Source organism: Sphaerodactylus townsendi, linkage group LG07, assembly GCF_021028975.2.
Source record: "Sphaerodactylus townsendi isolate TG3544 linkage group LG07, MPM_Stown_v2.3, whole genome shotgun sequence".
Lineage (NCBI taxonomy): Eukaryota > Metazoa > Chordata > Lepidosauria > Squamata > Sphaerodactylidae > Sphaerodactylus > Sphaerodactylus townsendi.
This window is the reverse complement of record NC_059431.1, coordinates 67681615-67707275: the sequence shown is the minus strand read 5'-3', so window position 1 is coordinate 67707275 and position 25661 is coordinate 67681615. Positions and strand designations below refer to the sequence as shown.

The window sequence follows — 25661 nt, the reverse complement described above, 5'->3', positions numbered from 1 at the left end:
ACTTAAAACAGTAACTCTGTTGCCTGGAAATTGTGCTTAAAATAGAATGGCCCTTTTGTTCAAAGGTATCCCTCCATAGTTGTGTTAATTTTATAGATAGCAGGATTCCTAAATCCTCATTGCATGTTTTGCTGCATAGTGATTGATCCTTTTTACTATTACCGAAGGTGCTTCTTTCTGCTGCGCTCATCTTACACTTATCTATATTAACCTTTCTTGTGTTGCTGTGTACTCAGGATTTGAACTTTGCCTAAGTCTCAGTCTTCTTCCTTCCAAACTGAATGCCAGCCAGTTGATCTTGACTCCATAACATTTTACAAGCAACCCAGAAAGAACTTCTGCTTGATTTATTATTCTTTATTATTCGTATGTTATTTATTATTATGTAAGAACAGTGGCACATATCCAACCATGCATTTCCTCTGATGGAATGGTATTTCTGTTTGTAGATGTCAGAGCAGTGATCTGCACTTTGAACTACACTACTTTCCCTTTCCACTACAGACCCCAACTGTTTCCCCTGTTCTGTTCCTGAAGGTCTTCTGACCTCTCTCCCAAAACTGAGTTTGGAAGGTGGGCTATATTGAGACGGTAATAACGAATAAAAAGTATTGGTAGCATTTTGTCTCAAATATAAGCAAAATGAACAAAATTATATACCCAGGCTATACTAAATGCGTGAGATTAAATACAAGTGTAGGAATATCTGAACAGATAACAAAACCAGCTGGACTGCTATACATTCCAAAAAGTGATATGAGAAGTTTTCAGCATGTCTAACTATTTTAGCAACAAAGCTGTGCTTATTCTACAATTGCTATCTAAAGTATTTTATTTATATTTTCTCTTTTCAGAGTCAGTTCCTTGCTATACTACAAAAGTGTCATTTAGTCTCCAAATCTGAGAACTGGATTTGTACATCACTGCAAAATCCCAGCATTTAATTTTGCCACAACAAAAAGGAAAACACCATTAACGGAATACTAACATAAACAAATCTGCACATTAGTCTTTCTTTTTATTTTCCTTTTAATTGTTTTCCAAAACTGCTGGTATCTGTGGTAGTTGATATGCAACGAAAGCTTCAAATGACTGGTCTAATATGTTGGTTGCAGCCATGAGTAAAGCAACATCTTCAAAATATTTCTTACATGAAAATCACAGAACAGTTGATGTTTTAAGATATATGTGGCATATTGTATTTTTTTTTGACCAAGCACTGTGCACCTTCACATGTATAATGTCCATTTAGATGAATATACCCTACCTACTGAGCATTTTAAAATTCCCAAATCAGCTGCTTTTTCTGATGGAAGCTTCCTGAGGCCAGGCATAAAAAGGAGTATTTGACTCCAAATAACATACAAGGATTGTACTTGGAAAGGTTCTGGTGCTCAGTGGAACAGCTTCTGCTTTCCCAGGTCCAATAATGGCACGTCCAGTTAGGAGGTGATATGTCTGAGACCCTACAGAGCTGTTGTCAGTCTGATGGTCTGATTCAGTATAGAACAGCTTCATGTGAGCTGATCTGTATGCATGCAGGCTGCATGAAATTGTCACTGTCAGATCAGCGAGTGTATCATAGCAATCCTTATGTAGTTGGGAACCACTTCTCAGAAAGTTCTTTCTTTCTGCATCCTATTTAAGGCTACCATTGTTGGGGGAAGCTGCTCTCTAGGCTTCGTTAATGGCAGGGGCTTTTCCCCCCTTGTAATTGTATATTATGAGGAAAAGTGATTGTTTACAGTTAACTTGTTTAACATGCTATTCACAAACTTTTTCCTCATGCCAACTTGTAGTTGAAATAATGGTTGAAATAGTCTAGAGCCCTACATGCTCTACCTGATCTATGCACAAGTGTGTGTGTGTGTGTGTGGGGGGGGGGATCAATTGATTTTTGCCACTGCAGCTGCAGACTCCTCTTGTGTCCAACAACTTTTAAACCTCAGGAGAGTTAGAAAAACAATTTGCAGTCAATTGCGTGGTGACAGAGTGAATTAAAAACACCCATGCCTCCATGATATTAGCATTGAATGTGGACTTTTTAAATTATTGAACACATCCCTTAACACATCCAAAGCTACTGTTTAAACTCCACCAGCTGTCTTGGAATATAGCAAGGAAACAGGTCTGCTGTTCTGAAAGCTTTTAAGAATGTTTAAGAATAATATTTAGGTTGGCCAACTTTGACCTGGATTGCTTGTTATGCTTTTCACATATCTTTGAAACACAGCAAAGAGTAAATAAAGCTTTCCACAACAGGGAGGCTGCCTGCCAAAGTACTGTCAATCATGGAGACTGTTTGAAAAGTGGGAAGCTCTGAAAACTCTATCAGGTTTTTCTGATAAACCTAGCACCAATTTTGAAAATCATAGGAGAACTTTAAGAAAAGTAAGAGCTCAGGAAACACAGTTATGTTCAAAGGAAAGTTGGAGTCATAATAAAAAATAAAGCACTTTTATTTGGGTTAATAATTCTGAATGATAGTTTTTTTAGTATATGATTGTTTATGCAAATGTCATTGTTATAATTTAAGTTCTGTTTATATACACTGTAATCTGTAATACCTTTGTGTAAATGCACTTTGGACTTTTAACTGCTTTTGGTTTGCATTGCCATTATTGGTTTTGGTTTGCATTGCCATTATAAGCCATATTGATGAACTTTGCATTGTGAAATTACTTTGTTTACTCTGCTAAATTATGTATCTATGTATGCAGATGTAGGTAGTAAATGGTTACAATATTTCAAAGAACATATGGTATCCACAAGCTAGTACTGCATGGGGATTTCCATGTATGTGTACTGTGGGAAGCTCTGCTACATTTGGGAGCATCCACACAACATCATACTCAATCCAGGCACAACTTGTGCAACTCCCTTATATTTCCCCAAAGGCCTGGATTTAAAACAAGAGAAACTCCTTTCATCGTCAGGCAAACTATAGTGTGCCTACATGCAGGGAGTGGGGGTGGGCAATGACGGCAGTAAACAGCATGGAGACAAGGCATGCAGATGCCTCTCCCACCTGTTTCCATTCACTGCTGCTGCTGCAGCATGTGAACAATCTTCCACCCCATTTGGAAGCAGCCATAATTGAGACAATATTGAATAAAGATGAAGTGTGAAACATGATTTCTGTCCCAAGATACAGTCCCAAATAAGCCAAACTCTTTAAATTGTAGGTAATTTAAATCAGATAATTTTTTTTAAAAAAAAATGCAATGTTTTAAAATATCTATATGTTCCCCCTGCCAAGCTAGTCCAGAGTTTCAGGCTGTGTTATCATCAATATCTAGGCGACACCCAGCTGTTTCTATTGATGGATGGCCATCAAGACACCATCCCAGATATATCAGCCAAGTTTTTGGAGGCTGTGGTGAAGTGGTTGACTCAAATTGAATCCATCAAAGATGGAGGTTCTGTGGCTGTATCAGGGAGATAATTTGCTGACCCTTAATGGCATGCAATTGACACCAACTGGTAGAAGTTTGGGTATGATTCTGAATATCTCCTTTTCTTTGGAGGTACAGGTCACAAATACAACCAGGATAGCATTTTTCCACCTTTGCCAGGCTGGATAACTGATGCCCTACCTGTTCTGCTTTGATTTGCCAGTGATCCATGCAACAATCACCTCCATATAAAACTACCACAACTTGTTCTACATAGGACTATCCAAGTTGCTCCAGAAACGTCAAGTTGTCCAGAATTTGGCATCACAGGTCCTTACTAGGACTCCATGGAGAATGCATATACAACCAGTGCTTGGCCAGCCACACTGACTTTTAACTGAATACTGGATCATGTTCAAGGTTTTGGTGTTGACCTTTAAAGTCCTAAACATAAACAATCATATTTGCAGGATGATCTCTGGTGATACCCCCCCCCCCCCAAGAGTGCTGCATTCAGCTGGTAACAAACAACTTACTGGTAGTCTCTGGTTCTGGCTCTAACCTGGTAGAATTCTCCATCAATGAGACCCAGGCCTTGTAGGCCCTGGCTCAGTTCTGCTGGGCCTGCAAAACTGATGTTCAGCCAGGTCTGTGGTTGAGGACAGAAATGGTTAGTTGTACTGCAATGAATTAGCAAAGTACATAACAGAGCAAAGGTGCAAGTGAATTGTTTTTAGAACTTTGTTGGATAACAAAATAACGTTACATTAACAGTTACATAGGAACAGCAAACTCTATCTGTGCAAGTGCTCTGTCTGGGTATCTGTGAAGGCTATACATGCCTGTGCGTCTCTCCCCTTTTGCTGGAAGAAGAAACCCAGATATCTTTCTAGAAGCTCATGTGATTCTAGTAATGTGACTTCAGCAGTTAACTCTTGCTTGACTGAATGAAGCCCGCACTTGTAAAATCCTAATATCAGTCCACACTAACTGGCCTCTCTATACACTTCCCTTTTTCTTCCCCTTCCAATATATAGTTGCAGAGGTGGGATCCAGCAGGTTCTCACAGGTTCCCGAGAGTAGGTTACTAATTATTGGTGTGTGCCAAGAGGGGGTTATTAATTGGTGATTTTGCCAAGTGATTTTTGCCTTAGTTACACCCCTCCTCCACTCCTCAGCAGCAGCAGCGCGCAGAACTTGAAGCAGTCTAGCAGCAGGTGCGCCGGCATGCGTGGCAGCCTGCGCCTGCGTGCATTCGTTTCCTGCCCAAGGACTGGCGCAGCGACTGCGTCCTTGCCAAAGCCCTGCCCAGCAATGCCCTGCCCCCGGAATGCCTGGCCACGCCCCCGTTGTGCCCCGCTCAGCCCCATTGGCGCTATGCCACTGTTTGAATCCCACCACCATGGAAACCTGTTACTAAAATTTTTGGATCCCACCACTGTATAGTTGCATATGTTATTCTAAGTAGGCAGCCTCCACTTTAAGTGGAAGGAATTAACCAGAGACAGATAATTGAAATATTTTAAGTTGTATATACCAGGATTGTCTAGGTGGGAACTCTTAAATGAGCAATCAGTTGTACAATTAACAATTTAATTTTATTAATAAAATGATGAAAAACAAGGAATACATTTTTCAGTCATGAACACACACACACACGGGATACATGAGCTAAGAGGACAAAGGATGGAAGCTAGATAGGCTTTAAGAGATGGGTGTCACCGGCCTTGAAGAAAGGTCCAGGGAAAGTGGCATTGAAGATGAAAACAACCAGCATTCCCAGGAACAAAAGGAAGGACCCTCATATATGCATGGATGTATACATGGATCCAGAATACACACATAGTTTGAATGGCCCAAGGACCAATATGTATATTCAAAAATAGGTCCTGAGGTAATATAAGGTAAGCTAGCAGGAAAGCCAGACACAAAGAATTGATTGCTTTTCCAGATTTCGAAAAAAAAGATAGGAGAGGCTTGATTGATCAACATGATCCAAGAAAATGCCTGGGCTATTCTGAATGGTGATTAATTGCTGAGATGTGTGCAGATGAATGCTGTGATAGGTACACGTTAGGTTAAGTAATTGTTGGCTCAGAGTATTGATTAGGGTTGGTCAATACTAAAAAAATTCGTTAAAATTCGGATTTGGGTATTTTGGGGCATAAAATGATTTGTATACCCGAATCTGAATCATAGCTGATTCGGATATGCCCGAAAATTCGGGTAAATCCGAAAAATTCGGGTCCGTTTTTTTTTTTTTTTTGAATTTTTGGTGTTTTTACACATTCTGGCCTGCAGGGGACGCAATTTTAAAGCTAGCGGCCCTAAACTTTCAGGATATCATCTGGAGACTGTCCTGATGATTCTCCTTAAGTTGTTGGTGCCGAGTTTGAAAGTTCAGGGGGGGGGAGCAGAACGGTTATTGACCCTCAAAGGGGTGCCCCATCCCCATTGTTGTTCCTAATAGGAAGCTAACAGGAGATGGGGGCTACACTTTTGAAGGTCCATAACTGGACCCCCTGAACTAAACTTCAGAAACAGGGGAGTATCATAGGGACAGTACTTGTATGAATACCACTGAAATTTTTTGGTGACAGTAGCTCTAAAAGATTGCACCTCACAGTCACCCAAAGAAATTTCCCCAGATTCTGTGTAACTCTGTAGTGGCTGGCTGGCTGGCTCCATTGCAGCCAATGGGAAATTTCTGTGGGAGGGCTGTGGAGTGCACATTCTCATGGTAAACCCACAAAACTTTCAAAGGTGTGCTTCGGAGAGTGCTATTCGCGACACCATCCAGGTTTTGGTGACCCGGTTAGCTTCAAGAGGGGTTCCAGTGTTATGGGTAGAGTCCATCTCCCGCTGCCCCCATGAGCAAAGTTCCTCAAACGGCTGGATGGTGTCATTCAAAGACTCTCCTGAAGAATCTCCTGAACATTTTGCCAGCTGTACCTTGAATAAATGTGCACCCCACACCGCTGAACCAGAAATTCCCCATTGACCCAGCAATGCAGAAGTCACCGCGGAAAAAAAAAGAATATTGGGCAGAATTTTGGGGGGGGTGCCTGGAGATGAAATTACCTTCAGAGCAATATCAGCACCAAAAATATCATAGTATCATCAGGAGACTGTCCTGAATTACACCCCAGAAAGCTTGGTGCAGTTTGGTTTAGGGGGGCCAAAGGATTACTGGACCCTCAAAGATGGTAGCCACCATCTCCTTAGCTCCCCATTGGAAACAATGGGGAATAGGGCTTATACGAGGGTCCAGGCTTTGGCCCCCCTAGAACCAAGCTGCACCAAACTGGGGGTGTCATCAAGGACGAAGATCTCCTGATGATACTACCGGAAGTCCCGGTGCCACTAGCTTTAAAAATTCTGGTTTTCATGTTTCACAGCTCCTGCACATGAAGCCTGCTGGAGTGAGTGAAGCGTTGAAACACGCCAAACCAGCATTTTAAAGCTAAAGTGACACCAAACTTTCAGGAACGTATCGGAAGGAGACTGTCCTGATGATACCCGCACAGTTTGAAGATGCAGATTTGGTTCAGGGGAGCCAAAGTTATGGACTCTCAAAGGACGGTGTAGTCCCATCCCCATCAGCTCGAACGTGGAAACAATGGGGGGATAAGTTGGCACCATTTTGAGGGTCGTGCAGGAACCAAGCTGCACCAAACTTGGTGGGCAACATCAGGACAGTCACCTGATGATACCCTGATAATTTGGTGCCGCTACATCTCAAAATAAGTCCCCTGCAGGCGGCACCTTTAGAAATTTGCCCAAGATTAACTTTGTTCTTGCAGTGACTTAGCTGTATTGCTGATCAATAGAGGAATTTCTGGTAGAGGGCTGTGAGGTGCACATTGCTGAAGGTATGGTCACAAAACTTTCAGGGAGCCATCTTCAGAGTCTGGATGACACCATCCAGGTTTGGGGAATTTTGCTTCAGGGGTTTTAATTCTATGGGGACCCCTTTAAAGGGTAGGGCCCATCTCCCACTGCCCCTGAAGTAAAGAAGTTCCCAAACCTAGATGGTGTCATATGAAGGCTCTCCTGAAGATACCCTGAGAAGTTTTGATGGGTTTACCATGAAAAATGTGCACTCCACAGCCCTCTGCCAGAAATTCCCTATTATTAACAGCAATGCAGCTAGGTTTCACTGCAGAACAAAGAATCTGATATTACCAGCAAATTCACCTGGGGGGGGTGTGTCTACAGAGATACGTTAATGAATGTATCGAGTACCAATATTTCAGTGTATCATCAGGAGACTGTCCTGATGAGAACGCCCTCAAGATTTGGTGCCGGATTTAGTTCAGGGAGACTAAAGTTATGGACCCTCAAAGAGGTGTGGCTCTCATCTCCTTAGTTCCCACGACTGGAAGAATGGGGATAGGGACACAACCCTTTTGGTGGTCCACAGCACCTTCGCAGCTTCATAAACTGCACACAAACTTGGAGGGTATCATCAGGACAGTTTCCTGATGATACCCTGAAATTTTGGTGCCAATATGTGTAAACACAAAATGCGCCCCCTGCAGGCCAGGAAACGTGAAAAAACACCCAAAAATTAGAAACTCGAATTAGGCTGGTGAGGTCCGAGTCCCATGGATTAGGATCTGTTAGGATTCGGCCAGCAGCTCAGATTCAGCCCCTGCTAACAAGTCCGAGATCCGTCGAGATCGGTCACAGATTTCAGTAAAAAAATCCAGATTTGGACTGTCCGAATCTCCAACCCTAGTATTGATTAAATCATGTTAAAGTGAGACAATGGAGATGTTGGAAAGTAAAAGTCTCCAGACAAATGATTTGTCTACTTAAGCCAAACTTTATATTTGCAAACAGAAAGTTTGGGGAAATATAAATACATAGAGAACACTATGTACATATGCCCCCAGAATAAAACAAAGGAAGTTACTTTATAATACTCCATAATGCCCCTTTCTTCTGCATTATAACAGTGGTAGAATTTGATTGGTGGTTTATAATTCAGACATTTGACTGGACTGTCTTAACACGAAGAACCAACAGATCTATATTTCAAAGACAGAGGGTTCGGATAGACAAAGGACTGTAGTGCTAAAAGCCTTTTTAAAATCTTGTACTGACTGATAGAGATTCAGATGTTCTGGGCAACCAGCCGGCCCTGACCTTGTTTGCTGACAATGTAAGATTTCTCAGGCTTGAATACAGACACCATTTTGCTACCTAGCTTTTAACTTTTTTAAGTTAAATCAAACAGTTATATTAGTTTAACTTACAAAATAGGACAAACATATTTAAGTAATACAAACATTAATTCTGACAATCCTGCAGAGATTATCTAGTCTCATTGTCCAGTCAGGCACACTTTGAGCCAAGGGGAAAAGTATAGCTGCCAACCACCTTCCTACTTAGACTTCACACAAGATGGATCCCAAAAATTTATTGAGAGGCATCGATTTCGTGTGGAGCAGTGTCTTGTTCTTATGGCAGTCCTGTGCATTTTAATGTCACCCTCTAGCATGGGAGGAGTCCAGCCCAGGCGCGTAGCTGCAATGGGGACATCTATGGTGGCTTGTCCTGGGCGGTGCCATTGCAGTCATGTGTGGAGGCAGGGCCGGGTGGCATGTCAGGAATTTTCGGGGGTGGCGCAAGGTGTGTTGGGGTGGGGAGGGCACACATGGGCAGTTCATTCCCCTGGCACAATTCCTCCTCCCTTCATCACTGGCCCAGCCACTTATAGATCTATTCAGCCAGATCTATTCAGCTATTCTCAGGCTGATTTAACTTTTGAAACTTGTGCATCAAGTCCAAAGGTACATTTTTTCTTATTTTTTATTTTAAAATTTCTATTTGTTCTGAGTAGTAAACTATTTTGGGAGACTTTATAGGTTAGACTAAGGGTCAAAACAGACACTATGAGCATCATGGATCTCCAGCAGTTTGTAAAAAGCAAACAGCCCATATGTCCAACTGTTATTTGGATTGAGACTATTTTTGCTGAGGGATTTACAGTGCAGTCACATGCAGAATTACTCCAGTCTAAGGCCAGAGATTTAAATGGGTTTAAAATGGAATAAAAACAATTAACCATATTACACAATAAAATAAGCCCCCAAATTTGTCCAGTCGACAAATCATAAAACTATCTAAAAAAATAATGTGTAATGCCTTGCAGGATAAGACTTACAAGCTGATTGTTGCAAACTAGTAAGGTCTTATAAGTTGACTGATTGTTGATCTCCCTTGATTTGGTTTTGCATTGTTCTCTGATACTGAAAGAAATCAAGTGCTCATAGGAGATATTTTGACATGGCCTTACAATTTGGAAATCATGTTGAAGCTGGATTGTTTTGTGTCTGGCAATCCCTGGCCGTTTCCGCACAGGCAGAATATGGTGGCCTGGGGACGGCAGAAACGCCGTCCCCAGGCCGCCATTCGCACAGGGGGTGCAGCTGCATTGCAGCCGCGCCGCCCTCGCGCAGAGGCGGACCACCCATTGGGCAGAAGGGGCAGCTGCCTTGGGCGTAGAAATTGTGCGTCACGTGATGGGCGACAAAATGTCTGAGCGGCCCCATCCACTCTGGCTGGCCGAGCAGCCTGCAGGCTGAGTTACACTTCCCCTGCCTGGCTCTGCCTGCTAGCGCCACCCACAAGCTGAAGGAACACCAGGAACCAGACTACCACTCTCCCCTCCAAGTGAGCAGTGAGGGTACTCTGCTGCACTCCGCTGGGGGCCCTGGCTGGTGAGCTTGTCCCCGGGCTGTCTGTGCCGGCAGCCAGCAGACTGGCCATTGAGGAAGTGCGCAGCTGAGTTCGGAGACTGGGGAGGAGGCAGAGGTCTCCACCCGAGTCCACACACAGTTCTGGAAGGGCAAAAAGCCTTCAGGCTGCTGCCGGTGCTCCTGCTGTTTTCCTTGGACTTTGAACAAATGCTTGAGGGGGGGGAGGAGGCTGCGGTGGAACAGGTTTCCACCCCCCTCTGTAGCCAGCCCGGCCGATTTCGTCAGAAGTGAAGTTGGAGAGGAGGATCCTCCTGGAAATGAAAACTTACCAAAACCCCGTAAACCTGCTTGAGCTCATCTCTCCGCCCTCGCTCCTCCCCTCCTCCCCCTCCTCCCTGCTCTGTTTTGAAATGGGATACAGGCTCCAGCCGCTGCCTTTCGCCAGGGCTTTATCGCCTTCTGCCCAGCTCCGATGCTCACCAGCCGCAGCAAGAGGGCTGCTGCCTCGGGCTGGGAGCCCCAGCCAGTGAGCTTGTCCCCACTGAGGCTGTCCGTTCCAGCCGCCCGGCCGACCGCGAGGTGGCTGGCGCTCAGCCCGGCGAGTGCGGAGGAGGAGGCCGAGGAGGACTGAGGCGGCTGGCTTGCTGCACGCCGGAGACTGGGCAGGGAAGGCGATAAAGCCCTGGCGGTAGCTGGCTGGAACCTGGATCCCGTTCAAAGAGCTAAGAGTCGCGGAGGAGGGAGGAGGAGGAGCGAGCGGAGAGAGAGCGAGCCTTCCAAAGCAGGGGGGGTGGGGGGGGAGTTTGAAGCAAGTTTTCATTTCCAGGAGGATCCTCCTCTCCAACTTACTTGACGTAATCCCCAAGCGGCTCGGAGGGAATGGAAACCTGTTCCACCGGCACCCCTCCCTCCCCATTTGTTCGAAGTCCAAGGAAAACAGCAGGAGCACCGGCAGCAGCCTGAAGGCTTTTTGCCCTTCCAGGCTGAAGGTCTTATCTGTTCAGGGAGGGGGGGGCACCAGACTCAGGTTTTGCCCAGGGCTCAGGTTTGCCTAGGTACGCCACTGCCCTCGCGCCGCCCGACCGGCGCCAAGCTGGCATTTCCGGAGTGCGCTGGGAAGCGCACTTTCCGGGGAATGCCGGCTTGAAGCCGCTGCCGTGCGGATGGCAGCGGCTTCAAGGCGCCTCCCCCCCACTCCCTCCCTGCACTTACCTTGTCCCCGGGCCTCCGGCACGTCGCCGAGGCCTGGGGACACGCCCCCCGCCCTGCGATGCTGGAGCGAAGCGGCGCAGGGCTTGAGGGGCGTGTCCTCAGGTCTCGGCCCCGGCGTGCCAGACACTACTGAAGGCTATCACTGGTCGGCTGGTGACTGAAGCTCTCTGCGGTGCCCGTCATTCCGGCTCTTCCATCTTGCGGGGCAGCTTTAAGCCTCCACGTCGCGGAAACTGCCCCTGTTACTTAATACTTCCCCATTTTAGCTTTTATTGCTTCCATTCTAAGGGATTATAATGAGATATTTTCTAAATTGTGTTTGTGGGTCAGCTGAATCATTTTCAATTTAATTGCTGCAGCTTCAGCTGAGTAATCTTGAAAGTAACCATTTTCATCATACTGCTATTTAGAAAGAAAATCTGTATAAGTGAGTTCTGGACTCTTGTCTTTCTTGTTTCTTGTGTCTGTAGTAATTAATTTGTCTCTTAAAGTACTAATTGCCTTAAGGCAATTATCATACATCTATGTTCTTTACACTCCTTGGCATACTGTTATTGTCAAAGAATGTTAATATATTTCTACTCCTCCTCTGACAGGCGTTGTCCTCATTACAGATGATGTAAATCAATTGTTCTTGAATTTTTCTGTAATTGAGGAAGACTTTCAGAAACCACACATTTCTTGTTGTCTTGGTTTTTAAAATATCTGATGCTTATGTAACCCATGCCATTTTAGTATTTGTGCTTTGTTGAGATCTTCAGGGCCAGAGGATAACAGCTGCCTGAGTATGTGCAGCTGGTATGCTTGCTTACTTATTACCAATGGTGGGTTTCAAATAATTTAACCACCAGTTTGCTGCCCTAATGACCATTTTAAGTATAAAAAAAGATATACCGAAAGATAGTTTATTATTTCATACAGTTAATACTTAAATAAGAACAAAAAAAAGGTGCACAAAACTAGATTACCGGTATGTTATAAGAAAGAGTTTTAAAATATTAATGAAAAAACCTGCTTGAAAAACATGGATCCTCATGATTTTTGCACTACCACAAAATCACCAGCACATCATAACTCCAGCCATTAGCCACATGTCTGAACACAACAATCACATGCTTCATGGTGCCGCATGCTTATAGTTTGTGTAATGCTTATAGTTTGTGCTTATAGTTTGTGTATGTGTATATTTTTGTAGGGAGAAGTATCTGTGAAAAGGCTGCCCCTGGCACAAAAACCTGCTTGAAAAACATGGATCCTCATGATTTTTCCACTTGGTCTCCCAAAAATCACCTGCACATCACAATTCATACCTCTAAACACATGTCTGAACACAATAATCCTGCATCCCATGCTCCGTGCCACGATAGTGGCACAAAAATGTAGTTAAAACACACAGGTCCTCGTGGATCCTCCTGATTTTTGCACTTGGCCACCCCAAATCACCAGCACATCATAGCTCCAGCACATCATAGCTCATGCCCCTGTCAACATGCCTGAACACAACGATCACACATCCCATGCTCCATGGTACAGCAGTGGCGCAAAAACCTGCTTGGAAAACATGGATCCTCATGATTTTTGCACTGTCACCCCCAAATCATCAGCACATCACAGATGAAGCCCCTGGCCACATGTCTGAACACAACAATCATGTATCCCATGCCCCATGGCACCACAGTGGTGCAAAAACCTTCTTGGAAAACATGGATCCACATGATAAGTCACCCTAAAATCACTACCTTTCAGAACAATGGCTAGTGGGGGGGAGGAGGTGGGGGGAAAATAGGAAGGGTGGAGGGAAGGACTCTATAGGGGCCCCCAAGGGCCCTGCTAGCCTTTTGGGGTGGGTGGGGGCAGACGGAAGGTCTCTGCCACATTCCCAAGGTCCCGGGTGGCCTTTGGGGGGGGAGGGAAGGTCTCTGCCAGGCCTACAAGATCCCAGCTGGCCTTTTGGAGCAGGTGGGGAAAGAGGGAAGGTCTCTGCCAGACCCCCAACAGCCTGGGTCATAGAGCAGGGGAGTGCAAGGCTATGGGACTGTGGCTCATGTTTGCTTTTCTTTGTTTCCTGGAAACTCCCCCCCCCCCCGCAGTAGCTCAATTGGTTTTCATAGTCAGGGGCAGCATCTAGCGAACAGGGCTTCTGCACTGCACCGCAGTGGTTCACTTTTGACTTTATTTAGCTTACCAGATTGTCAATTTGGGATATGGCACCTGCTTCAGCACTAAATGCAAAGTACCCAGTGGGGGCCGGCCGCCAGCAGGCAGGGCTTCAAAACGCACCCCACCCTCTGCCCAGGCAGGACTGAGCTGTAAACAGTGGGCCCAGAAAAAAACTTCTCAAGCGGTGTCCACTAGTGGGGGGCTGGCTGGACAGGGGTGCAGTTGAGTAATCCCTACTTGGGCTTCAGCCTGAGGTGTGGTGACAGCATCCCAGAGGGCCTCTGCTGCACCTCCTAAAGGGCAGCCTAGGGGCAAGGCTAGGGCAGCCCCTCAACCCAAAGGCTGTGCCATACGGAACACTACAGTGGTGACAAGTGGGTGTGCAAGTAATACCGCCGCCCCACTCACAGGCGGGGGTGGCCAGCCTGGGATCTCGGAGATGAGATATTTCAGGATTTGGCAAACACATTGAGGCCACCCAATTTGCAACTACGTCAGTTGAGCACACTCGGCCAACAGGGGACCAAGGGGTGGAGGTCCTTTCACAGGTTGAAGAGGAGTTGGACCAAGGAGATTCAATGTCAGAAGAGGAGGCGGGCCCCAGCCGGGGCCGTGGACACAGGAAGCATCACAAGGCATCTTGTTGTCACCCTTCACGCCGCCGCTCATCCACACCATCATTGTCCAGTCAGTACTCCTCAGACAGGGATGTACCACACAGGGAGAGGTTTTTTTGGGGTGACAGGGACACCATCCCCTCACAACCCCCAGGTCTAAGCAGGCACAGGGATGGGCATTTGAGCTTCCCAGAAGGGGAGGCCCCTCCACCGCTCCCCTTCACTGGCGACGTCAGCTGAAGATGCCCAGGCATTCACTTACCAACTACTGAAAGAGAGGTCCCTAGCTAAATATTGGAAATCCAAACAGAACCCATCTAAGTCTGAATGGTATTTGAAAGTGCTAAAATTGGCTAAATATGCAAAAATTTAAAAGGACATTGATTTTAAAATGGATCAAGATTATCAACAACAATGGGAATAGTGGTTCCAGTTTGTTCAGGATAAATTACTATAATATTGATAATAATTAATAATGGCGGTCTTGGGAAGTCAGGGTTATTTATTTGTTGCTTGCTTTGTTTTTTGTTTGTCCATTTGTTTTTATTTTTATTATTTTTGGCTCCCCTCTTTTTATGTTTTGAGTATTATACCTCATAATATGAATGTCACCTCTTTTTTTGTTAATGGTTACACGTCTGATATAATGTAGAGGTTAAGAATCAAATGGAAAAGAGTATAAGGATTATGGTATTTTTTGTTGTTTTTTGTTTGTCTTTGTTTCTTATATTATAATTAAAAAATGAAAGAGAGGGCCCTAGATGGCTATTATGTCGACGTATTTAAATTCATTCACCCGGGGAACACTGCGGGGGTCACGGGGTCCTCCACAGCAACACACAAGGCAAAACAGGTTGATAGTTCCTTTGAGAACTGAGTCCTGGGTTACAGGGAGTACATGGCCTGGATTTCCGCGGCTTATCTGCTGAGGGCCTGGCAGATGATCTCCCACCACTTCAACATTTTTAGGGCCTGCCAATTGCCATAAGCAGCCAAAAGAAATAAGGGATGTGTAGCCTCAGAAACACTGAATTTGCTAGATCCATTCTGTCAGGAATATGTTACACACCCTTGGCCAGTGCAATGCTAATTCAATGTAAAATTAATTAAATGGCTCTTATACTAGCAAATGGGTTTGGTTTCCCTTTTTTCACATCTGCCTGCCAACTGTGAATAGAACTGTGCTACCACTCATTCAAGCTGTACAGACTTCTTTCATCTACATCTCTCTTTTTTTATTGGTCTCTGTATACACTATAATAACAGATTTTTCTGTTGGCATGCCAGATATACCCCAGCTAGCTTTGTTGTACTTCCTGTACTAAGCTTGCTATGTGTAAGGATGGCAGAAGGTTATTTCATGTGTGCATTTGAACTTGCCTGTTGTACTGCTTTAAGCCATGAAAATTTAGTACAGTTTGGAAAGGTTCTTTACAGGATGGAGATGTCTTTGCTGCTGAAGGACATCATGATGTGTTTTCTGTTTATAAAAATCAGTCTGGGCCAGAGTGATATTTCTTGTAAAGTGGGAGAAGGTAAGAGTATAAAATACATAGAAACTAATCAGCATTTTTGGAAGAGGCTTTTTTCAAGATACAAATGGATTGGGACATGGGTTGGCAGCAAAAACTGCTGTTGTAGCATTAGTGGGTTAATAGCCAGGGAGAAACTATGATTTTATGATCCTATTGATCCTACATTGGCTTTAACACATTGTGTTGACTATCATGAAACTCCATTTTGCTTTGAATGTGCAGCCTGTGGCAGTGGCCCAAAGTGATTTTTACCAACATAATCTGCATGCTTGTTATTCCTTTACTTAATAATTTAGAATTTGCAGTGTGCTTAACAAGGCTTTTCTATGTTGAGAATCTGGTGTTTCTAGCTGGTGCTGCATTCTATTATGCTTTCTGATGGAGTTTCAGAGAGCATATTAAGATTTTAGTTGACTGCACTGACTGCCAATTCATTTTCAGGCCTGACTCAATTAGTCTGTGACTTTCTAGAAAACAAGTTTCTGGATCCAGTAGTCTGCCTCCCCCTGCTATGCCTTCCTTGGTAGTCTCTATTCCAAGTACCGACCTGCTTAGCTTCTGAGATCTGATGAGATAGGGCTATACCATGTCTTCCCTCACCTTCCCACTATGTGTGAAGTGAGGCATATTCAGCAGGTCATTAGAGACAGAGCTGTGCTTGGGACCATGCCATCAGCGCATAGCTTCAACCAAAAGGGCTGTAAACGCTGAGTTTGTGGCAATCTTCTTTAGCAGACAAGTGACTCCTTGCATGCTTTGTAGCTGTTTAGAGAGCAGAGTTTTAGTCTATAAATCGGCACATGGCTTTAGTTCTTTTGACTTACAACTGTGCAGAGATGCCTCAGACCGTATGGTCCAAAAATTCATCAGCTGTTGTTTGGAGTGTTGAATAATTTCTTTGCTTTGACTTTGCTTCTCTCAGATATCACCTTGCTAATTAATCTTTTAATAAAGCACCCTTATTGTCACAAATGCATCACATCCCTTTGGGTACCCTTCAAATCTGAGAGCAGAGCATCGGTTGACCAGCCTCTGAACTAAGAGATGTAGTGGGAAAACCCAGACTGGATCTCAAGACCATTTTTGAAAATTAGCTTCTAGAAAAAAATATAGGCATAAATGGCCATGTCATATACATTTAGTAGTTGAACACACTTTGATCACCTGTAAAATTTACTTTTGTTATAGAAAAAGTATTTTTTTACAAAAACATTTTTCATTTTGTGTAAAACATTTCTTTATTTTTTAGGAAACTGTTCCCCCCTCCCGCCCCCAGTGAATCTGTTTTTGGTGCCCTGTACTTGGCTAAGACAGAGTGGGGGTGACACAAGCCAGGTTCAACAGTTCCAACAATAGGTTTATTAGGAGAATTAAGACCCTAACTCCTCCCTTGGGTCTGTCTAAATCAAAGTACTTGCTAGTCTTGAGCAGATTTGAAGCTGTTGACTGTGTCTTCTCTTGGTTGCTTTCAAGAAAGCCCACTGTGCCTTGCTTCCTTATAGTTCCTTCAGTCTTTGTCTGATTCTAATTGCTGTTAACCTTAACTTGTGCTCTATATATCACCATAGACTACTATGGACCACCATATACATCACGAATATTACAGTCTCCAGCTACCCTTGGCATCTTGCTCTGACTGGCTGGCTAGAGCTAAAACAGGGGATTGCTGGGTAAAGAAGGAAGACTGTCTCTTGGGAAATGTCTTAAAGCAGGGGTCTTCAAACTATGTCCCCCCAGATGTTCATGAACTACAATTCCCATCAGCCCTGCCACTTAGCCATGCTGGCAGGGGTTGATGGGAATTGTAGTCCATGAACATCTGGAGGGCCATACTTTGAAGATCCCTGTCTTAATGGGACAGGGGGTGACTAAAATTCCCTCCCTTAGAAGACTTAACAATGAACTAAACCCATGCTAACTATGGGGAAACGGAAGCTTAACAGGGAAATAACAAAAGCATCTGCGGGGCATGACAGAAACTAATGTCAAAATATCAGACAACAGAAAAAGGAGAAATGCAGAAGAGAAATTATTTAGAAAAATTCTGGAAGACAAGGTGAGCTACAGTAAGTACTTACAGGAGCGAATAAGTTCTTCCCACATTGAAGAATGCAGGGGCAAAAGAAAGTTTTATAAATCCTGTCTTTCTATATCTTATACAGCAGATCTGAAAGTTCACCACAATCATAACCAGTTTTACTGATGTCTTGATATTTTTACTGTTGTTGAAAAACAATATCTTGGGGGAAATGGTGGATATCAGAAGTTATCAAAAATGCTGATTGTAACACAGACTGTAAGAATCAAAGTTTTCTTTTATATAAAAGAGCAGCTGATCCTTGGTCATGCTTCCATTTGACCAAGAGCTAGACAATAGATGTAGAGAGATCAAGCTCACTCAAGGCAGCAATTGCTCTGACCCTTGTTGCCCTCTCGGAGAGCTCTTGCTCTGTAAGTCATCCTATGGTAGGCAGGAGTGATATTGAAAGATTGAAAAGAAAAAGAACCCTGCTAAGCCAGTGTTAGGGCAGTTCACATGGCAAGATAACAGACTGTATCCCGTGATCTGTCAGTTGGAAGCATTGATGATCAACAATATTTTTCTCCTCCCAAGCAGTTCATTTTAGCCCGAACAAAGTTTATTCTCATCACAAGAGCTAAGTGGAGTAAGAGCCAGCAAGTGTAGTTCTTACAATTTCATATATGGGAGCCACAGGTTCAAATCTCCAACCTGCCATGCAATCAGCTCAGTGCTGTTGTTATGTGGATAAAATGGAGGAAATAATGATGCTGTACTTTACTTTGGGTCTGCATAGGCACAAAAAAAGGCATAGCTATCTAAATAAAAATGCAGCCATATGGAACGCAAGGTTACATTGAGGAAGGGGAAGGGGATGAAATTGTCCTCTCCTCTCTCTTTCATGGGTGGTGTTCCCCTGACAGAAGATTAATAAGATGATGATTTCACTCTCTTCTCACTCTCACTGCAGCTTTGGGATCCAAGTACCAATTTCTTCTTGAAACACTATTTCATAAGTTGTAAGAGTTAGGAACAAACACGCACAATTTCCCTAGTTTTCAATTTTAAAACTGGTTAGGGATCACTTCCCTCACTTAGGAGCTTTATCCCTTAATGAAAGACACTCAAACCACTTGCCTCTCACCCAGGATCTTTCTAGATTCTAAACAAATGTGTTCCTCACAACTGTCAGCGTCAACAGTCAGTTTTTCAATGGTCAGTTTCTTTAACAGCCACTTTCAATTGAAACTTGTAGAATTTCCAAGGGTTTTTTTTCTTTTTGAACCTCCTGTCCTGTCTATGACCAGGACAATACTGAAAGATATAAGGCCAGCCAAGCCTAAAAAACAAGGACTGTATATATAGGGATACAAGGCAATGTGGTATAAGCAGTTATTTTGAGTGTAATTTCAACAGATACTTCATAAACCGTTCATAAAGATTATTCATACAGATATATTGTGGTTATTTAACTGGATAGAAAGGTAATAAACACACATATAATGAGAGCATGTCATAAACATTGTCCATGAGGGGCACAAGCGAAACCTGCAATAGATCATATTGCGTTCCAGTCAGTAGAAAGAGTCGAGTATCTCCAAAATTCAATGAATCAAAATATTTAGATGAGTTGTGTGGTAGTTGGCAGCAACAGCTCCAGCAAGATGATGAAGAAACTACAGTGACAAGCGGCCACATTAGCAAGAACGCAGCGTTGCAGCTAGTCCACGTTTTCAATAGAGAATTTCTTCAGTCGCGTTCAGGTAATTCTATTAGAAATAGCTGCATAAATATAAACTGTCATTTTAGATGTTATTTTAAATTGTGTTGGACATTATATATGTTACATCTTTGTAGCAATATGGTAACAGTTGCTTTCATAAAAGCAGCGAAATCAAACAATTTAACGTCATCAATAAGTTAACATTTTAACAGATATAATTTTGTTCAACTTAAACATGCTGATGATCAGTTACAGTAAATGATACAGTTACTTACAGATTGAATTCTCTTATTTATGAGTTTAGCTAAGTAAACTTTAGCTAAGTTTAGCTCTTATTTATGAGTTTAGCTAAGAAGCTATACAGCTTCTACCTTCAGTGAATCATCTAGTTACAAAGTAATGTATAACTGCCTCAGCAGACTTCCAACGGTTACAGTTGCAGTAACTGTCATCTGCAGTTTGAATTTGCTGCATTCCTAGCTTAGTGAAACAGACCCTAGCTTCAACGCTCAGCAAATCCAACCCAAGTTGCATAACAATGTGTACAACAGATGTGTTACATTATAAATAACTTATGAGCGAAATCTAGGTCGCTTATTCAAACCAGTTTGGCAACTGTTTAGCAGAGTGGATCCACACCAAGCTACTCCTGTCCTAAGTAATACCGCGTTTGAGGCGTGTTCACATCTTCAACATTGCCCTATATAAGAATAAAATACCATAAATTTGAAATCTCTCCGAGTATGCTGTTTTTCATAAAAGTGTTTAGATTAATGGTGCGCCTCTTCTTTCTTGAATGCATAGCAAAGCACTAATATGCTCATACAATCTTTGTTTCAGAAAAATCTGGTGGTCATCCCCACATGGCAGGAAGCTTGCAAGGACAGCAGGATGATCAGAGTATACACATTGTTTTGGCATTACATGTGGAAAAAAATGAGAACATTTTCAAGAATCTATTATCAATGTTGTGGATCTCACGTATTTCAGTAGTATTTAATGACATGTTACATAAGCTGCAATGGCCACATTTGGAAATGTCGATGATAGGGGGGCAAAAGCCCGTTCTGGTTTGCATATGTCTGCTCTTAACCAAAAATTGTCTGAGATTATCTGTCACGGTGGAGGAAGGCCACTAATGGAGGCATAGTGCAGCCATAGGAATATAGTGTTAAAACATGCCAATATTTATTAATAATTTTCTTTTAGAGTTCATAGCATTAGGGGTATACTTTATTGGCCATGTAATTTCTATTTTGAGTGGATGTCTTTTATATTATTCCAAAGAGTTTGTGTTCTAGGTTGATTTTCAATCCCTGCGCCATTGCTCTGTGTAAAATTCTTTGAGGGTATCCTCTTCTACTGTAATTAGTTAGTGTTCCTGAAAATTAGCCTCACTTTGGAATCACCTCTCTAGTAGTTGGAGTTGCGTTTTATTCTAATCCAGTTGACTGTAGAGGCAAATTGTTAAGAAGATGTTTGGGATGATAGGAGATTGTAATGCAGAGCCATGTATTCTTTTCAACTGGTTTATGATAAAGAAGCAAAAGTTGTTTGTTTGTAAGTCATGTGAAACTAATGGTGATAGTGTCCAAAAAAATTAATTCTATTGGAACTACTCTGTCCTGTAAGCTGAATGGAAATTTCTAATGTGTGTTTAGCCAAGTGACTAAATTTTTTGAAATTACTGGTTGGTGTCATAATCAATAAAAGATGCGTCTATGTATCTTTATAGTAAAGGATGTCTGTTGAAAGGATTACTTTTTTTAGACATTATAAATGTAGATTCAAAGTCCCACATATATAGAATTAGCACAGCTACAAGGGGCCAGGGGGGGACCCCATACTCCACTTTCATTTTGGGGGCACTTCAAGAAAGTAGTGTCCAAATCTGAAATAACTGTGTTCCAAATATAATATCTGAAGTAGACATATAATAAAGTGTGTAGGTGGATGTTTATCTGTACTTGTTTCCTAACAGATTGTACACTATTTCTCTTGTTTTATCAGAGGGAACATTAGTGTAGAGGAAGTGACATCTATAGTTATTAAAGTTGATCCTTGGGGAAATGTTTTACCTTCTGGGTCTCTAATCAGGTGAGAAGTGTCACTCGTAAATATGATGTCATATTTTCCACGAGCGGCTGTAAAAAACTGTCAATGAAAACAGCAAAGTGGCTCCAGAGATGGATGAAGAGGGCTGAAACTATGTCGACATACAGAGGGGCTGGTGTCCTGGTTTATGTATTTTTGGGCAGTGTGTAGAAAATTGGGACTCTGGGAGACTGATTTGATAAGAAAAGTAGCTATCTGCAATAATAAGTGATCCATCCCTAATATGGCACTGCCTCCTCGGTGGCTATTTTTTATAAGGGAGGCTATATGTCTGGTTGGGTCTTGATGGATAATAGTATAGAATTTTGTATCAGCTAGTTAGCGATGTATTTCTGAGTAAATAATCAGATTTGTTTTTGTACCACAATTCCACCTCACTGTCAGCCTCTTTAATCACTATGGAGTCATCCTGTCTCAAATTTTTCAATATTTTGTTTCTGTTGGAGCGACAAGTTATTAACTTGCCGTTTACATATTTAGCTAGTTGTTTCCATCCTTCTTATGTCCTTATGGATTGTACTTTTCCAAAAGTATTAGTTATTAACGTCATTTGAAATGTTAGGGGTAGAAGTTGATTTCCCTTTAAATCTAGTAAGATTTGAAAAGACTTGGTTGATTTTGCTGAGTGTAGAGATGCTCTCATACGAGCAGCTTTAAGTTTAATATATCCTAATTAGTTTGAATACAAAACCGATTAGGTGTTTGAGTAAGCACTTTTAATGCGATGGGACAGGGACATATCCTAAACCTAAGTTTAAAATTTGAACTTCTTGCATGGTGAGTGTCTTGAGGAAGATAGATTTACCTACATGTTATTTTTCTTGTGCCGTGGCTTCGAGTGATAAGAAGCCCGGGGTTTCTTTGTCTGTCCCCACGTCTATATTTCCCTACGCTCTTTAGGATCACCACCTGTACTTCTAGTAAAGGTCGAGGAACTATAATTAGTTTCTTCCTCAGATGTCAGTGTTGGGTCATCCTTATCTGTGTCCCCTCCTTCTGAGGAGGTATAACCATCTTTCCAGGTCACTGTTTTACGTGGTTGTGGGACCTTGCTTTCAAACTGCCACCTATAAATTTTATTTTGCTCATACAGTCCTTGTTTTTTAGGCTTGGCTGGCCTTATATCTTTCAGTATTGGTTTGACTGTATATATTTGCTATTCTGTTTAATATGGCCACATGGCAGGGCAATTTTTCTTACAATGATGAGGATATAGATCGTATCCTGAATAAGATTCGAGGGGATGAATTTAATAATATTTCTACCTTGGACACAGATTGGGCATCCTTTTTATATTTAAAGAAAAAATTCATTAAAACCCATCTTCATGCACTTTCTCTATCAGACTATGTAAGGAATAATCGCATCCCGCGAGGGTTACGAATACAAAAAGGTCCAACATTATTTGTAACATCAGAGACATTCAAGATACGTTGGACCAATATTTTAAACAGAAATGCTCCTTAGACACTGATGGTGCTGCTTGTTGAGACTGCCACAGAACAGAGGACTTAAGAATGATTTAAAAGAAACTATGGAAGCCCAACTTTTTTAACTGCTACTACTCCATCTAGCTTTGATCAAAAAATGAAAGACATAGACATGGAATTAAAATCTTTCAAAGATAACATTTTAGAATATAAAAACAAAAATGAAAATGAAAAGAGATCAAAAAGACTATGAGCAAAATAAAATTTATAAGTGGCAGTTTGAAAACAAGGTCCCACAACCATTAAAACAGTGACTCTGGAAAGATGGTTATACACTCCTCAGAAGGAGGGACACAGATAAGGATGACCAACTTACTGACATCTGAGGAAGAAGCTAATTATAGTTCCTCGACCTTTACTAGAGGTACAGGTGGTGATCCTAAAGCGTGGGGAATATAGGCGATGGGGACAAAGGAAACCAGCCTTCTTTTCGCCCGAGTTTCACGGCACAAAGAAAATAGCATAGTGAAGTAAATCTATCTTCATACCTCATTACAAGAAGTTCAAATTTTAAACTTAGGTTTAGGATATGTCCCCTGTCCCATCGTACAATTTACCAAACACGAATGTATTCAAATAATTAGATATATTAAACTTAAAAGCGTTCTATGGAGACCACACTCAACAAAATCAACCAAGTCTTTCAAATCTTACTAGATTTAAAGAAATCAACTTTTACCTAACATTTCAAATAGCCTTAATAACTACTTTTTGAAAGAATTAATCCATAAGGACATAAGAAGGATGGAACAATCAACTAAATATGTAAAAGCGGCAAGTTAATAGCTAGCCGTTCCACCAAAACAAATATTGAAAAATTTGAGACAGGATGACTCCAGTAGTGATTAAAAGAGGCTGACAAAGGAGGTGGAATTGTGGTACAAAAACAAATCTGATTATTTATCAGAAATACATAAGCCAACTAGCTGATACAAAAAAAATTATATGCTATTATCCATCAAAGACCCAACCAGACATATAGCCCTCCCTTATAAAAATAGCCACTGAGGGAGGCAGTTACAATTAGGATGAATCCGACACAGATAGCTACTTTTTCTTATCAATCAGTCTCCCAAGTCTAATTTTCTACACACTGCTTAAAATACATGAAGCCAGGTTACCAACCCCCAGAGGCATTACGATAGTTTCAGCCTCTTCATCCATTCTGGAGCCACTTGCTGTTTTTCATTGACAGTTTTTTTACAGCCGTTAAGTAGGAAAATATGACATCATATTTCACTGAACACTTCTCACCCTGATTAGAGACCTAGAAGATCAAAACATTTCCCCAAGGATCGCACCCAATAACTATAGATGTCACTTCCCTCTACATAATGTTCCCTACTGATAAGAGCAGAGGAAATAGTTGGTACAATCTGTTAGAAACAAGGCCGAGAGATAAACATCCACCTACACGCACTTTATTATATGTCTACTATAGATATTATATGTTGAACACAGTTATTTCAGATTTGACACTACTTTTCCTTTAAAAAATGGTTTGAGTAATAAGTCCCCACTGGCTTCAGCTGTGCTAATTTATATATGTGGGACTTTTGAATCTACATTTATAATGTCCTAAAAGTAATCACTTTGAGGAACAAACATCCTTTACTATATAAAAGATACATGAGAGCGATCTTTGACGATTATGACACCAACCCGGTAATTTCAAAAAATTTAGTCACTTGGCTAAACACATTAGAAATTTCCATTCAGTTTACAAGGACAGAGTAAGTTCCAATAGAATTAATTTTTTGGACACCACTATTTATTTCAATGACTTACAACAAAATAACTTTGCGCCTTATCATAAAGCCAGTTGAAAAGAACATGGCTCTGCATTACGAATTCCTATCATCCCAAACATCTTCTTAACAATTTGCCTTACAGTCAACTGATTAGAATAAAGCGCACTTAACTCCACTACTAGAGAGGTATTCCCAAAGTGAGGGCTAATAGAGCGCTAACTGAATACAGTAGAAGAGGGATACCCCCAAAGAATTTTTACACAGAACAATGGCGAGGATTGAAAATCAACCTAGAGACACAACTCTTGGAATATAAAAGACATCCACTCAAAATAGAATTACATGGCCAATAAAAGGTACACCCCTAATGCTATGAACCTAAAAGAAAATTATTATTAATAAATATTGGCATGTTTTAACACATATTCCTGGCTGCACTATGCCTGCGTTGGTATTCCGCCCGGGACAGATAATCTCAGACAATTTTTTAATAAGAACGAGGCATATGCAAACCAGAGCGGCTTTTGCCCTATCATGTGGACATTTCAAATGTGGCCATTGCAAGCTTATGTAACCGTCATTAAATACTACTGAAATCTGAGATCCACAACGTATGATAATAGATTCTGGAAGAAATGTCTCATTTTTCCACATGTAATCTCCAAGCAATGTGTATACCTGATCATCTGTCCTTGCAGAAGCTCTCATATGTAGGGATGACCACCAGATTTTTTGAAACTAAAGATTGTATGAGCATATTGAATTAGCTGCATTACTAAGTGTAAGGAATTCCTTAGAAGTAGAAATAAAAGGCTTTTAGGGTGTAAGGAGCCGTTTATTTCAAGACATCTTAGAAAGCTCGTAATACGCGCAGTAGCTTGGGAATAAGATCTCCGCCATGAAACACTGGTTATAACTCTGTCCATCCCATCCCCC

At 42.0% G+C, this 25661-nt stretch overlaps 1 protein-coding gene across 2 annotated transcripts in view; it reads left to right on the top strand.

Moving 5' to 3' along the window:
- The window catches only part of LRRC2 (leucine rich repeat containing 2), a 91904-nt gene extending 89241 nt beyond the window's left edge, over positions 1 to 2663 (top strand). For both annotated transcript variants that reach the window (XM_048502712.1, XM_048502713.1), the window contains one exon: positions 855 to 2663. In XM_048502712.1, the coding sequence (XP_048358669.1) occupies positions 855 to 904 (50 nt within the window). In that variant the 3' untranslated portion in view covers positions 905 to 2663. The remainder of the gene's footprint in view (positions 1 to 854) is intronic.
- Positions 2664 to 25661: the final 22998 nt, after the last annotated feature.